Source organism: Pseudophryne corroboree, chromosome 7 (genome assembly GCF_028390025.1).
Source record: "Pseudophryne corroboree isolate aPseCor3 chromosome 7, aPseCor3.hap2, whole genome shotgun sequence".
Classification (NCBI taxonomy): Eukaryota; Metazoa; Chordata; class Amphibia; order Anura; family Myobatrachidae; genus Pseudophryne; species Pseudophryne corroboree.
This window is the reverse complement of record NC_086450.1, coordinates 93,133,684-93,150,836: the sequence shown is the minus strand read 5'-3', so window position 1 is coordinate 93,150,836 and position 17,153 is coordinate 93,133,684. Positions and strand designations below refer to the sequence as shown.

The window sequence follows — 17,153 nt, the reverse complement described above, 5'->3', positions numbered from 1 at the left end:
TGAATTTGAACCTCTGTATGTAAGTGTTCAAAGATTTTAGATTTTAGAATCGGTCTCACCGAGCCGTCTGGCTTCGGTACCACAATAGTGTGGAATAATACCCCGTTCCCTGTTGCAGGAGGGGTACCTTGATTATCACCTGCTGGGAATACAGCTTGTGAATGGCTTCCAAAACTGCCTCCCTGTCAGAGGGAGACGTCGGTAAAGTCGACTTTTGAAAACGGCGAGGGGGAGACGTCTCGAATTCCAATATGTACCCCTGAGATATTACCTGAAGGATCCAGGGGTCTACTTGCGAGTGAGCCCACTGCGCACTGAAATTCATTGAGAACGGGCCCCCACCGTGCCTGAGCTTGTAAAGCCCTAGCGTCATACTGAGGGCTTGGCAGAGGCTGGAAAGGGTTTCTGTTCCTTGGAAATGGCTGATCTCTGCAGCCTTTTTCCTCTCCCTCTGTCACGAGCAGAAAAGAGGAACCTTTTGTCCGCTTGCCAACAAAGGACTGCGCCTGATAATACGGCGTCTTATTTTGAGAGGCGACCTGGGGTACAAACGTGGATTTCCCAGCTGTTGCCGTGGCCACCAGGTCTAAAAGACCGACCCCAAATGTCCCCTTTCAAAGGCAATACTTCCAAATGCCGTTTGGAATCCGCATCACCTGACCATTTTACTGGTAGAATTGGACAACGCACTTATACTTGATGCCAGTCGGCAATTATTCCGCTGTGCATCATGCATATATAGAAATGCATCTTTTAAATGCTCTATAGGCAATAATATACTATCCTTATCTAGGATATCAATATTTCCAGTCAGGGAATCCGACCATGCCAACCCAGCACTGCACCTCCAGGCTGAGGCGATAGCTGGTCGCAGTATAACACCAGTATGTGTGTAAATACCTTTTTTTGGATACCCTCCTGCTTTCTATCAGCAGGATCCTTAAGGGCGGCCATCTCATGAGAGGGTAGAGCCCTTGTTCTTACAAGCGTGTGAGCGCCTTATCCCCCCTAGGGGGTGTTTCCCAATGCATCCTAACCTCTGGCGGGAAAGGGTATGCAGCCAATACTTTTTAAGAAATTATTAATTGTTATCGGGGGGAAACCCACGCATCATCACACATTTTATTTCTCAGATTCAGGAAAACTACAGGTAGTTTTTCCCTCACCGAACATAATACCCCTTTTTTGGTGGTACTCGTATTATCAGAAATGTATAAAACATTTTCCATTGTCTCAATCATGTAACGTGTGGCCCTACTGGAAATCACGGTTGTCTCTTCACTGTCGACACAGGAGTCAGTATCCGTGTCGGCGTCTGTATCTGCCATCTGCCTGACGGCCTATGAGACGTCTGGACAGGCACAAGCTGAGTAGCCGGCTGTCTCATGTCAACCACTGTTTTTTTATATAGAGCTGACACTGTCACGTAATTTTCAACAGTACATCCACTCAGGTGTCGACCCCCTAGGGGGTGACATCACTGTTACAGACACTCTGCTCCGCCTCCACATCATTTTCCTCCTCATACATGTCGACACACACGTACCGACACCCAGCACACACACAGGGAATGCTCTGATAGAGGACAGGACCCACTTAGCCCCTTGGGGAGACAGAGGGAGAGTTTGCCAGCACACACCAGAGCGCTATATATGTATAGGGACAACCTTACAATAAGTGTCTATCCCTTATAGCTGCTTATATCTGTTATTTTGCCAAATAAGTGCCCCCCTCTCTTTTTTACCCTGTTTCTGTAGTTGCAGGATGCAGGGGAGATTCTGGGAGCCTTCCTACCAGCGGAGCTGTGTGGGAAAAATGGCGCTATGTGCTGAGGAGATAGGCCCCGCCCCCTTCACGGCGGGCTCTTCTCCCGCTTTTTTCTGGAAAACTGGCAGGGGTTAAATACATCCATATAGCCCAGGAGCTATATGTGATGTATTTTTTGCCAACTAAGGTAAATTCATTGCTTCCCAGGACGCCCCCCCCCCAGCGTCCTGCACCCTCAGTGACCGGAGTGTGAAGTGTGCTGAGAGCAATGGCGCACAGCTGCAGTGCTGTGCGCTACCTTATGAAGACAGGAAAGTCTTCTGCCGCCGATTTATGGACCTCTTCTTGCTTCAGCATCTGTAAGGGGGCCGGCGGCGCGGCTCCGGGACCCATCCATGGCTGGGCCTGTGATCGTCCCTCTAGAGCTAATGTCCAGTAGCCTAAGAAACCCAATCCACTCTGCACGCAGGTGAGTTCGTTTCTCTCCCCTTAGTCCCTCGATGCAGTGAGCCTGTTGCCAGCGGGTCTCACTGAAAATAAAAAACCTATTTAAACTTTTACTCTAAGCAGCTCAGGAGAGCCACCTAGATTGCACCCTTCTCGTTCGGGCACAAAATCTTAACTGAGGCTTGGAGGAGGGTCATAGGGGGAGGAGCCAGTGCACACCAGCTAGTCCTAAAGCTTTTACTTTGTGCCCAGTCTCCTGCGGAGCCGCTATTCCCCATGGTCCTGACGGAGTCCCCAGCATCCACTAGGACGTTAGAGAAAAATAACTGGTAATAATAATAATAATAATAGTGTAGGGCCCATTAGCTCTGTTAAGTATTCTGTGATTGAGACACAATTCAAAGTCCTATCATGATGGGATAGATATCTCCTTACTCTAGCTACAATGTTTCTTGGGCGCCAAACACATGCTGGCTGTGTAATGTAGAGGTTGGTTCCCCACTGCACATTTGGTGGGACTGCCGGCTACTCCGTCCTTTCTGGGACCAAGTGATATCCATCTCCAGGTTGATAGTGGGTGCGGAGGTCCCTTCTGACCCTTCTTTCTGCCTCCTTAATTTATACCCTGACCCTCTGACAACCTATAAAAAATCCTTACTAAAGTTCCTAAATAGTGATGCAAAAGCAGTGATCCCAGTTCATTGGCGATCTACTTCTCCGCCTAGTGAGGTTTATGACCAGCTGAAATGCGCTAGAATGACAATATATAAGCAGATAATACTTCCCTCACAGGTGTTCTTTCATGAATCTTCATGTATATTTCATGAACCCGAAGTCCATATACAAAAAAAACTGAAATAATTCCAAAAATAGTGTAATATGTTTCGTAAACGAAATGGAATACAATAAGCCAATACAGATAATAAGTGAAAAACACTTAAAGGTGTGGATGGGGGTTTACCAGATAGGTAGAGTTAAAAAGCCTTGTATTGAAAATGAGAATATCTTCACACACCATGTGATAATCAATCAATATGGAGGTTTACCAGATTCCAATGAAGTATGGACCTTAAGATTTATTTCCCTCATAGGTTTTCTGTCGTAGGGCTTTGTACGTACAACATACGTTCGGAATCAGACTTCCATGAGGTATGGACTTTCAGATGTATCAAATGAGAAGGAGAAACCGGCTCCAGAACCTATCTCCTAAGTCCAGAAGAACTCTGTCCGTATGGTAAAAATTCCCAACAAAGATGGAGCTCCTGTCATACAATGCCGACGCGTTTCGGGACCTCTTCCTTCCTCATTTGATACATCTGAAAGTCCATACCTCATGGAAGTCTGATTCCGAACGTATGTTGTACGTACAAAGCCCTACGACAGAAAACCTATGAGGGAAATAAATCTTAAGGTCCATACTTCATTGGAATCTGGTAAACCTCCATATTGATTGATTATCACATGGTGTGTGAAGATATTCTCATTTTCAATACAAGGCTTTTTAACTCTACCTATCTGGTAAACCCCCATCCACACCTTTAAGTGTTTTTCACTTATTATCTGTATTGGCTTATTGTATTCCATTTCGTTTACGAAACATATTACACTATTTTTGGAATTATTTCAGTTTTTTTTGTATATGGACTTCGGGTTCATGAAATATACATGAAGATTCATGAAAGAACACCTGTGAGGGAAGTATTATCTGCTTATATATTGTCATTCTAGCGCATTTCAGCTGGTCATAAACCTCACTATTCACGCTATTTATCTTTTGGTATTCGGGGATACCTTTTGACCAGTTGGTCTGCTGCTTTATTCTTTCTTTGGCGCCCGGATATTTTTCTGTTATCTTTCTACTTCTCCGCCTACTCTGAAGGAACGGCTCACCTGAACTGACATGTATATGTCTATGGAGGATCTCCGGTCAACTTTGGAGATGAATTAGGAGTTCACAACTACTTGGCACCTGGGGTTGGAATTGAAATCCTCACGACTGTAACTGATGAATGCTGCCTGAGCTCAGTTTCCTGTCCAGTCTACTCGCCCATGTGGAAAGCTGGCCCTCCTCAGGTATCCTCTCTATTCGTATTCTGGAGCTCCACACTCTCCCCCACCCCCTCCCTTTTATTCCTCCCTTTCTGTCCCATATCCTCCCCTCCTTTTTTGTGTGTTGTATTTGTTCTTGTTCTTAAAGAGTCTGTTTCAATTAAACAGGTATAAATTTAGCAAAAATAAGCACCAGAACAATTATTGCTGTAGGTATGTATACAAGCGTTTATATCCGAGCCTTAATATGGCTTAAAGACAGGTAGCTGCAAGGTGTAGAACATAAAAAAGAACCCAAAAACAAACAATTTGTTTTATGGGAGAATCGGACGTCCCCTGCCTTTGCGTTGACAAAATGTATCTTGTACTTAACCATCTGATTAGGTCCACTTCCAGTCCACATGTGTGGGGGTGAAATTGATGGGATCCGGTCTTTAGGTTGACAGTAAGTAGGTCGACCGTAAGTAGGTTGACATGGTTTCTAGGTCGAAAGGGACTCTAGGTCGACATGATAAAAGGTTGACATGAGCTTTTCACAATTTTTTTCATATTTTGAACTTTTTCATACTTTACAATCCACGTGGACTACAATTGGGAACGGTAACCTGTGCCGAGGGCAGCGGTAGCAGAGCGAGGCACCTTGCCCGAAGCATGGCGAGAGAAGTGAGCCATGTGAGGGGACACGGTGCACTAATTGGGGTTCCCGGTCACTGTACGGAGAAAACAACACCAAAAAAAAAGTTAAAAAAACCTTGTCGACCTTTTCTCATGTCGACCTAGTACATGTCGACCTAGAGTCCCTGTCAACCTACTTACTGTCGACCAACAGTGGTCAACCTAGACAGTATCGATCTAAGTCTAATCTACCTAACATACCACACCCGAAGTTGATGTATCAAAGCTTGGAGATAATGGGGAAGATCTATTAACCTGGAGAAGGGATAAAGAAGTGATAAAACAGTGATAAGTGCAAGGTGACAACGCACCAGCCAATCATTACGGATTTGAAAAATTGCAGTTAGGAGCTGACTGGCCGTTGGCATTATCACCTTGCACTTATCACTTCTCCATGTTTAACACACCTGCCCCAAAGTACCAATCAGCCCCTAACTGTAATTTTACAGGCTGTGGGGTAAATGTAAGAACGGGCCCTATGGGGGAGACGCGGTATCAGTGCACGTTATGTGCGCTATACTGCTTCTCCCCCATGTAAGAAGGCTGTGGAGAGTGCACAGTGACAGGGGCGCTATGCCCCCCTGTCCATATAGGCGTTGCTATCTAAAAGATAACAGACCGATACGACACCTGCAGTGTCGATTTTGACAGCTGCAGGTGGCGATGACCATAGATCACAACAGCAACAGACCTGTCCCTGCCTGTGGCGGGTGCTGGCTGCGGGGTGCGCAGGGGATCTCGCGTGAGTAGCGAGATCCCGCATATGCGTAGAGGAGCCGGCCGGGTCAGGGAAACATAGAGCGTCCGCTCCGAGCTGAAGCGATGTGTGCTCGGGAGACATCGCCGGAGCGGGGAGCGAAATACATCTTGTCGATGTATCTTCCTGCTTCACCTCGGTAATGAGGCGAAGCAGGAAGTGTTATAGCGTCACAATACGTTTACCTGTGTGTTTGAAAAATGAAAGGAGCTGATTGGTTGGTACTTTCTCTCTCCGCTTTATCTCTCACCAAGCTTTGATACATCTCCCCCTGGGAATGATGAAGAGAATTCCCTTGTGAAATTTTCCAAAAGTGTATTCTCATTACACCTCATGGCCATTGTACAGCCTTTACTCAGAGAGAAGTGTCCACAAATGCAACTTTGATAAAATCAAAGTATTAAAAATGTGACAGCTATTTATTTAGCATACAGAACATATAGCCCAAGTAGACATAATAAGCGATTTATACAATTTGCATAAAATACCTAAAAAGTAAACATGCATACATAAGATTTTACTCACCGGTAAATCTATTTCTCGTAGTCCGTAGTGGATGCTGGGACTCCGTAAGGACCATGGGGAATAGCGGCTCCGCAGGAGACTGGGCACAACTAAAGAAAGCTTTAGGACTACCTGGTGTGCACTGGCTCCTCCCACTATGACCCTCCTCCAGACCTCAGTTAGGATACTGTGCCCGGAAGAGCTGACACAATAAGGAAGGATTTTGAATCCCGGGTAAGACTCATACCAGCCACACCAATCACACCGTATAACTCGTGATACTATACCCAGTTAACAGTATGAAATATAACTGAGCCTCTCAACAGATGGCTCAACAATAACCCTTTAGTTAGGCAATAACTATATACAAGTATTGCAGACAATCCGCACTTGGGATGGGCGCCCAGCATCCACTACGGACTACGAGAAATAGATTTACCGGTGAGTAAAATCTTATTTTCTCTGACGTCCTAAGTGGATGCTGGGACTCCGTAAGGACCATGGGGATTATACCAAAGCTCCCAAACGGGCGGGAGAGTGCGGATGACTCTGCAGCACCGAATGAGCAAACTCTAGGTCCTCCTCAGCCAGGGTATCAAACTTGTAGACTCTTGCAAAAGTGTTTGAACCCGACCAAGTAACAGCTCGGCAAATTTGTAAAGCCGAGACCCCTCGGGCAGCCGCCCAAGAAGAGCCCACTTTCCTCGTGGAATGGGCTTTTACAGATTTAGGGTGCGGCAGTCCAGCCGCAGAATGTGCAAGTTGAATCGTGCTACAGATCCAGCGAGCAATAGTCTGCTTAGAAGCAGGAGCACCCAGCTTGTTGGGTGCATACAGGATAAATAGCGAGTCAGTTTTCCTGACTCCAGCCGTCCTGGAAACATATATTTTTCAGGGCCCTGACTACGTCCAGTAACTTGGAATCCTCCAAGTCCCAAGTAGCCGCAGGCACCACAATAGGTTGGTTCACATGAAAAACTGATACCACCTTAGGAAGGAATTGGGAACGAGTCCTCAATTCCGCCCTATCCATATAAAAAAATTAGATAAGGGCTTTTGCATGATAAAACCGCTAATTCTGATACACGCCTGGCCGACGCCAAGGCCAACAGCATGACCACTTTCCACGTGAGGTATTTTAGCTCCACGGATTTAAGTGGCTCAATCCCAATGCGACTTCAGGAAATCCACGGTGCCACTGGAGGCACAAACGGGGGCTGACTATGCAGCACTCCCTTAACAAAAGTCTGAACTTCAGGCAGTGAAGTCAGTTCTATTTTTGAAGAAAATCGATAGAGCCGAAATCTGGACCTTAATGGAACCCAATTTTAGGCCCATAGTCACCCCTGACTGTAGGAAGTGCAGAAATCGACCTAGCTGAAATTCCTCCGTTGGGGCCATCCTGGCCTCACAGCACGCAACATATTTCCGCCATATGCGGTGATAATGGTTTGCGTTCACTTCTTTCCTAGCTTTAATTAGCGTAGGAATAACTTCCTCCGGAATGCCCTTTTCCTTCAGGATCCGGCGTTCAACCGCCATGCCGTCAAACGCAGCCGCGGTACGTCTTGGAACAGACAGGCCCCCTGCTGCAGCAGGTCCTGTCTGAGCGGCAGAGGCCATGGGTCCTCCGAGATCATTTCTTGGAGTTCTGGGTACCAAGCTCTTCTTGGCCAATACGGAACAATGAGTATAGTTCTTACTCCTCTCCTTCTTATTATTCTCATTACCCTGGGTATGAGAGGCAGAGAAGGGAACACATACACCGACTGGTACACAAACGGTGTTACCAGAGCGTCCACAGCTATCGCCTGAGGGTCCCTTGACCTGGCGCAATATCTTTTTAGCTCTTTGTTGAGGCGGGACGCCATCATGTCCACCTGTGGCCTTTCCCAACGGTGTACAATCATTTGGAAGACTTCTGGATGAAGTCCCCACTCTCCCGGGTGGAGGTCGTGTTTGCTGAGAAAGTCTGCTTCCCAGTTATCCACTCCGGGAATGAACACTGCTGACAGTGCCAACACATGATTTTCCGCCCATCGGAGAATCCTTGTGGCTTCTGCCATCGCCATCCTGCTTCTTGTGCCGCCCTGTCGGTTTACATGAGTGACCGCCGTGATGTTGTCTGACTGGATCAGCACCGGCCGGTGTTGAAGCAGGGGTCTAGCTTGACTTAGGGCATTGTAAATGGCCCTTAGTTCCAGAATATTTTTGTGTAGTGAAGTCTCCTGACTTGTCCATAGTCCTTGGAAGTTTCTTCCCTGTGTGACTGCCCCCCAGCCTTGAAGGCTGGCATCCGTGGTCACCAGGACCCAGTCCTGTATGCCGAATCTGCGGCCCTCTAGAAGATGAGCACTCTGCAGCCACCACAACAGCGACACCCTGGCCCTTGGAGACAGGGTTATCCGCCGATGCATCTGAAGATGCGACCCGGACCACTTGTCCAACAGATCCCACTGGAAGATCCTTGCATGGGACCTGGCGAATGGAATTTCTTCGCAAGAAGCTACCATCTTTCCCAGGGCTCGCGTGCATTGATGCACCGATACCTGTATTTGTATTAGGAGGTCTCTGTCTAGAGACGACAACTCCTTGGACTTCTCCTCCGGGAGAAACCCTTTTTTCTTGTTCTGTGTCCAGAACCATACCCAGGAACAGTAGACGCGTCGTAAGAACCAGCTGCGACTTTGGAATATTCAGAATCCAGCCGTGCTGTTGTAGCACTTCCCGAGATAGTGCTACTCCGACGAACAACTGCTCCCTGGACCTCGCCTTTATAAAAGGAGATCGTCCAAGTACGGGATAATTATTTCGGCCATTACCTTGGTAAATACCCTCGGTGCCGGGGACAGACCCACGGCAACGTCTGGAATTGGTAATGACAATCCTGGTGAGGAGGGTAAATAGGGACATGCAGGTAAGCATCCTTGATGTCCAGTGATACCATGAAATTCTCCAGGCTTGCAATAATCGCCCTGAGCGATTCCATTTTGAACTTGAACCTTCGTATATAAGTGTTCAAGGATTTCAATTTTAGAATGGGTCTCCCCGAACCGTCTGGTTTCGGTACCACAAACATTTTGGAATAGTAACCCCGGCCTTGTTGAAGGAGGGGTACCTTGATTTCACCTGCTGGAAGTACAGCTTGTGAATTGCCACCAGTACTACCTCCCTTTCTCCGAGGGCAGCAGGCAAGGCTGATGTGAGGTAACGGCGAGGGGGAGTCGCCTCGAACTCCAGCTTGTATCCCTGTGATACTACTTGCAGAACCTAGGGATCCACCTGTGGGCAAGTCCACTGGTCCCTGAAGTTCCCGAGACGCGCCCCCACCGCACCTGTCTCCACCTGTGGAGCCCCAGCGTCATGCGGTGGACTCAGAGGAAGCGGGAGAAGATTTTTGATCCTGGGAACTGGCTGTCTGGTGCAGCTTTTTCCTTCTTCCCTTGTCTCTGTGCAGAAAGGAAGCGCCTTTGACCCGCTTGCTTTTCTGAAGCCGAAAGGACTGTACCTGAAAATACGGTGCTTTCTTAGGCTGTGAGGAAACCTGAGGTAAAAAATTTTCTTACCAGCTGTTGCTGTGGATACGAGGTCCCAGAGACCAACCCCAAACAATTCCTCACCCTTATAAGGCAGAATCTCCATGTGCCTTTTAAAGTCAGCATCACCTGTCCACTGCCGGGTCTCTAATACCCTCCTGGCAGAATGGACATTGCATTAATTCTGGATGCCCGCCGGCAAATATCCCTCTGTGCATCCCTCATATATAAGACGACGTCTTTATATTAACTGACAGGGTATCAGACCACGCTGCAGCAGCGCTATTAATGCTGAGGCAATTGCAGGTCTCAGTATAGTACCTGAGTGTGTATATACAGACTTCAGGATAGCCTCCTGCTTTTTATCAGCAGGCTCCTTCAAAGCGGCCGTATCCTAAGACGGCAGTGCCACCTTTTTTGACAAACGTGTGAGCGCCTTATCCACCCTAGGGGATATCTCCCAACGTGACCTATCCTCTGGCGGGAAAGGGTACGCCAGCAGTAACTTTTTAGAAATTACCAGTTTCTTATCGGGGGAACCCACGCTTCTTTACACACTTCATTCACTCATCTGATGGGGGAACAAAACACTGGCTGCTTTTTCTCCCCAAACATTAAACCCCTTTTATGTGGTACTTGGGTTAATGTCAGAAATGTGTAACACATTTTTCATTGCCGAGATCATGCAACGGATGTTCCTAGTGGATTGTGTATATGTCTCAACCTCGTCGACACTGGAGTCAGACTCCGTGTCGACATCTGTGTCTGCCATCTGAGGTAACGGGCTTTTTTTTTTTTTTTTTGAGCCCCTGATGGCCTTTGAGACGCCTGGGCAGGCGCGGGCTGAGAAGCCGGCTGTCCCACCGCTGTTGCGTCATCCAGCCTTTTATGTAAGGAGTTGACATTGTCGATTAATACCTTCCACCTATCCATCCACACTGGTGTCGGCCCCACAGGGGGCGACATCCCATTTATCGGCCTCTGCTCCGCCTCCACGTAACCTTCCTCATCCAACATGTCGACACAGCCGTACCGACACACACAGGGAATGCTCTGACTGAGGACAGGACCCCACAAAGTCCTTTGGGGAGACAAAGAGAGAGTATGCCAGCACACACCAGAACGCTATATAATGCAGGGATTAACACTATAACTGAGTGTTTTATTTTTCCCCCAATAGCTGCTTGTATACACATATTGCGCCTAAATTTGGTGCCCCCCCTCTCTTTTTAACCCTTTGAGCCTGAAAACTACAGGGGAGAGCCTGGGGAGCTGTCTTCCAGCTGCACTGTGAAGAAAAAATGGCGCCAGTGTGCTGAGGGAGATAGCCCCGCCCCTTTTTCGGCTGACTTTTCTCCCGCTTTTTTCATGGATTCTGGCAGGGGTAATTTATCACATATATAGCCCTGGGACTATATATTGTGATGATTTGCCAGCCAAGGTGTTTATATTGCCCTCAGGGCGCCCCCCCCCCCCCCCAGCACCCATCAGTGACCGGAGTGTGAGGTGTGCATGAGGAGCAATGGCGCACAGCTGCAGTGCTGTGCGCTACCTTGTTGAAGACAGAAGTCTTCTGCCGCCGATTTTCCGGAACACTTCTTGCTTCTGGCTCTGTAAGGGGGCCGGCGGCGCGGCTCCGGGACCGAACATCGAGGTCGGGTCCTGTGGTCGATCCCTCTGGAGCTAATGGTGTCCAGTAGCCTAAGAAGCCCAAGCTACCACCAGTTAGGTAGGTTCGCTTCTTCTCCCCTTAGTCCCTCGCTGCAGTGAGTCTGTTGCCAGCAGATCTCACTGTAAAATAAAAAAACAAAAATATACTTTCTTTCTAGGAGCTCAGGAGAGCCCCTAGTGTGCATCCAGCTCAGCCGGGCACAAGATTCTAACTGAGGTCTGGAGGAGGGTCATAGTGGGAGGAGCCAGTGCACACCAGGTAGTCCTAAAGCTTTCTTTAGTTGTGCCCAGTCTCCTGCGGAGCCGCTATTCCCCATGGTCCTTACGGAGTCCCAGCATCCACTTAGGACGTCAGAGAAATTTGCATACTACAAAGTCAATCCACATTGTTCGGTTTCCAAAACACAAAACCTCTACTCAAGTTTTTGTTTTGAAAATCTGACAAAATTAGCACAAATTTTACATACATATATTCCTGTTAAAACTATATGATATATTTCTACCTAGAATGCTAATGTCACTCAGTGGCACTTGCTGTGGCCTACAGTATTTCCATTATCAGGATTGTAAGTGAGAAGGAATGTGCTGAATTTACCATCTGCAGAGCGAGTACTGGTGAACAAGATTTCACACAGCCAATTACCTTGGCCCAGAGATAAAACGTTTTACAATACAATAATAAAACAAAAAACAGCTGCCATATGTTCTTTGTCAAACAAAAGGCCCATAAATCATACTCACAGCTTTGCAGTGATAAGTAACAGCAACGCCACAAAAGAAAATTTCTTGAGTTTCCGAATCTGTCCAACCATGGTAAGGCCCAGATAAAATAAAGCCGATCCAGAGAAGGAACTGGCAAGACCATCCAGAAAGTTCTCTAAGTAGATGGGGATCTTCTGGCCGAGTGCAAAGTTAAAGGCGATACCAATGAATACCATGAATACAATGGGGTTTTGGAAGACACGGAGGAGAGCAAATCCCAGGATCTTGAATTTGCCTTGTGAAGTGTTCGGGTTGTCTCTCCATTTTTGTATCTCGCAGAAAACGAAACCTAAGGGATTCAACATCATGAGAGACACAGGTGCCACCAAATATATGTATTGGAGGTATTTAGGATATGTGGTCTGGTACAAGGCTTCAACTAGAAGAGAACACACAGGCAAATGCTTTAGTCACAGACTGTAGAGGAAAAAAAAAAAACAAGATCAAAAATAAGAATTTACTTACCGATAATTCTATTTCTCGGAGTCCGTAGTGGATGCTGGGGTTCCTGAAAGGACCATGGGGAATAGCGGCTCCGCAGGAGACAGGGCACAAAAGTAAAGCTTTTACAGGTCAGGTGGTGTGTACTGGCTCCTCCCCCTATGACCCTCCTCCAGACTCCAGTTAGGCACTGTGCCCGGACGAGCGTACACAATAAGGGAGGATTTTGAATCCCGGGTAAGACTCATACCAGCCACACCAATCACACCGTACAACTTGTGATCTAAACCCAGTTAACAGTATGATAACAGAGGAGCCTCTGAAAGATGGCTTCCTAAACAATAACCCGAATTAGTTAACAATAACTATGTACAAGTATTGCAGATAATCCGCACTTGGGATGGGCGCCCAGCATCCACTACGGACTCCGAGAAATAGAATTATCGGTAAGTAAATTCTTATTTTCTCTATCGTCCTAAGTGGATGCTGGGGTTCCTGAAAGGACCATGGGGATTATACCAAAGCTCCCAAACGGGCGGGAGAGTGCGGATGACTCTGCAGCACCGAATGAGAGAACTCCAGGTCCTCCTTTGCCAGGGTATCAAATTTGTAAAAATTTACAAACGTGTTCTCCCCTGACCACGTAGCTGCTCGGCAGAGTTGTAATGCCGAGACCCCTCGGGCAGCCGCCCAAGATCAGCCCACCTTCCTTGCGGAATGGGCCTTAACAGATTTAGGCTGTGGCAGGCCTGCCACAGAATGTACAAGTTGAATTTTGTTACAAAACCAACGAGCAATCGACTGCTTAGAAGCAGGTGCACCCAACTTGTTGGGTGCATACAGTATAAACAGCGAGTCAGATTTTCTGACTCCAGCCGTCCTTTAAATGTATATTTTTAAGGCTCTGACAACGTCCAACAACTTGGAGTCCTTCAAGTCGTCTGTAGCCGCAGGCACTACAATAGGCTGGTTCAGGTGAAACGCTGATACCACCTTAGGGAGAAAATGCGGACGCGTCCGCAGCTCTGCCCTATGTCGAATGGAAAATTAAATAAGGGCTTTTATAATACAAAGCCGCCAGTTCAGATACTCTCCCGGCCGAAGCCAGGGCCAGTAACATAGTCACTTTCCATGTGAGATATTTCAAATCCACATTCTTTAGTGGTTCAAACCAATTGGATTTGAGGAAATCTAAAACTACATTTAGATCCCACGGTGCCACCTTAGGCACCACAGGAGGCTGTATATGCAGTACTCCTTTGATAAAAATCTGGACCTCAGGGACTGAGGCCAATTCTTTGTGGAAGAATATTGATAGGGCCGAAATTTGAACCTTAATAGATCCCAATTTGAGACCCATAGACAATCCTGATTGCAGGAAATGTAGGAAAACGACCCAGTTGAAATTCCTCCATCGGAGCACTCCGCTGCTCGCACCACGCAACATATCTTCGCCAAATACGGCGATAATGCTTCGCGGTGACTTCCTTCCTTGCCTTTATCAAGGTAGGAATGACTTCTTCTGGAATGCCTTTTCCTTGTAGGATCTGGCATTCAACGCCATGCCGTCAAACGCAGCCGCGGTAAGTCTTGAAAAAGACAAGGACCCTGCTGAAGCAGGTCCCTTCTCAGAAGTAGAGGCCACGGATCGTCCGTGACCATCTCTTGAAGTTCCGGGTACCAAGTCCTTCTTGGCCAATCCGGAGCCACTAGTCTTACTCCTCTTTGCCGTATAATCCTCAATACCTTTGGTATGAGAGGCAGAGGAGGAAACACATATACCGACTGGTACACCCAAGGTGTTACCAGCGCGTCCACAGCTATTGCCTGCGGATCTCTTGACCTGGCGCAATACCTGTCCAGTGTTTTGTTGAGGCGAGACGCCATCATGTCCACCATTGGTTTTACCCAACGGTTTAATAGCATGTGGAAAACTTCTGGATGAAGTCCCCACTCTCCCGGGTGAAGGTCGTGTCTGCTGAGGAAGTCTGCTTCCCAGTTGTCCACGCCCGGGATGAATACTGCTGACAGTGCTATCACGTGATTCTCCGCCCAGCGAAGGATCCTGGCAGCTTCTGCCATTGCCCTCCTGCTTCTTGTGCCGCCCTGTCTGTTTACATGGGCGACTGCCGTGATGTTGTCCGACTGGATCAACACCGGTCTTCCTTGAAGCAGAGGTTCCGCCTGGCTTAGAGCATTGTAGATTGCTCTTAGTTCCAGAATGCTTATGTGAAGAGACTTTTTCAGGCTCGACCACACTCCCTGGAAATTTCTTCCCTGTGTGACTGCTCCCCAGCCTCTCAGGCTGGCATCCGTGGTCACCAGGATCCAATCCTGTATGCCGAATCTGCGGCCCTCCAATAGATGAGCCTCCTGCAACCACCACAGAAGGGATACCCTTGTCCTCGGCGACAGGGTTATCCGCAGGTGCATCTGAAGATGCGACCCTGACCATTTGTCCAACAGATCCCTTTGCATGGAATCTGCCGAAAGGGATTGCTTCGTAAGAAGCTACCATTTTTTCCCAGGACTCTTGTGCATTGATGTACAGACACCTTTCCTGGTTTTAGGAGGTTCCTGACCAGGTCAGATAACTCCTTGGCTTTTTCTTCGGGAAGAAAAACCTTTTTCTGAACTGTGTCCAGAATCATCCCCAGGAACAGCAGACGAGTTGTCGGCATTAATTGGGATTTTGGAATATTCAGAATCCATCCGTGCTGCTTTAGCACCTCTTGAGATAGTGCTAAACCCATCTCTAGCTGTTCTCTGGACCTTGCCCTTATTAGGAGATCGTCCAAGTATGGGATAATTAATACGCCTTTTCTTCGAAGAAGAAATATTATCTCGGCCATTACCTTTGTAAAGACCCGAGGTGCCGTGGACAAACCAAACGGCAGCGTCTGAAACTGATAGTGACAGTTTTGTACAACGAACCTGAGGTACCCCTGGTGTGAGGGGTAATTGGAACGTGGAGATACGCATCCTTGATGTCCAAGGATACCATAAAGTCCCCTTCTTCCAGGTTCGCTATCACTGCTCTGAGTGACTCCATCTTGAACTTGAACTTCTTTATGTATAGGTTCAAGGACTTCAGATTTAGAATAGGCCTTACCGAGCCATCCGGCTTCGGTACCACAAATAGAGTGGAATAATACCCCTTCCCTTGTTGTAGAAGAGGTACCTTGACTATCACCTGCTGAGAATACAGCTTGTGAATGGCTTCCAAAACCGTCTCCCTTTCTGAGGGGGACGTTGGTAAAGCAGACTTCAGGAAACGGCGAGGTGGCTCTGTCTCTAATTTCAACCTGTACCCCTGAGATATTATCTGCAGGATCCAGGGATTTACCTGCGAGTGAGCCCACTGCGCGCTGTAATTTTTGAGACGACCGCCTACCGCCCCCGAGTCCGCTTGCGAAGCCCCAGCGTCATGCTGAGGCTTTTGTAGAAGCCGGGGAGGGCTTCTGTTCCTGGGAAGGAGCTGCCTGTTGCTGTCTCTTCCCTCGTCCTCTGCCTCGTGGCAGATATGAATAGCCCTTTGCTCTCTTATTTTTAAAGGAACGAAAGGGCTGCGGTTGAAAGGTCGGTGCCTTTTTCTGTTGGGGAGTGACTTGAGGTAGAAAGGTGGATTTCCCGGCCGTAGCCGTGGCCACCAAATCCGATAGACCGGCCTCAAATAACTCCTCTACGCATCGCCTGTCCACTGTCGTGTCCATAAAGCTCTTCTGGCCGAAATGGACATAGCACTTACCCGTGATGCCAGTGTGCAGATATCTCTCTGTGCATCACGCATATAAAGAAATGCATTCTTTATTTGTTCTAACGACAGTAAAATATTGTCCCTGTCCAGGGTATCAATATTTTTGATCAGGGACTCTGACCAAACTACCCCAGCACTGCACATCCAGGCAGTCGCAATAGCTGGTCGTAGTATAACACCTGCATGTGTGTATATACCTTTTTGGATATTTTCCATCCTCCTATCTGATGGATCTTTAAGTGCGTCCGTCTCAGGAGAGGGTAACGCCACTTGTTTTGATAAGCGTGTTAGCGCTTTGTCCACCCTAGGAGGTGTTTCCCAGCGCTCCCTAACCTCAGGCGGGAAAGGGTATAAAGCCAATAACTTCTTTGAAATTAGCAGTTTTTTATCGGGGCACCCCACGCTTCATCACACACGTCATTTAATTCTTCTGATTCGGTAAAAACTACTGGTAGTTTTTTCACACCCCACATAATACCCTGTTTAGTGGTACCTGTAGTATCAGCTAAATGTAACATCTCCTTTATTGCCAAAATCATATAACGTGTGGCCCTACTGGAAAATACGGTTGATTCGTCACCTTCACCACCGGAATCAGTGCCTGTGTCTGGGTCTGTGTCGACCGACTGAGGCAAGGGACGTATTACAGCCCCTGACGGTGTTTGAGGCGCCTGGACAGACACTAATTGAGTGTCCGGCCGCCTCATGTCGGCAAACGACTGCTTAAGCGAGTTGACGCTATCCCGTAATTCCACAAATAAAGGCATCCATTCTGGTGTCGACCCCC

The 17,153-nt window shown here is 47.7% G+C and overlaps 1 protein-coding gene across 3 annotated transcripts in view; it reads right to left on the bottom strand.

Annotated features, from left to right (window-relative positions):
- Window positions 1-17,153, bottom strand: part of GPR155 (G protein-coupled receptor 155) — a 187,653-nt gene that overhangs the window by 93,077 nt on the left and 77,423 nt on the right. For all 3 annotated transcript variants that reach the window (XM_063933431.1, XM_063933432.1, XM_063933430.1), the window contains exon 3: window positions 12,148-12,547. In XM_063933431.1, the coding sequence (XP_063789501.1) occupies window positions 12,148-12,547 (400 nt within the window). The remainder of the gene's footprint in view (window positions 1-12,147; window positions 12,548-17,153) is intronic.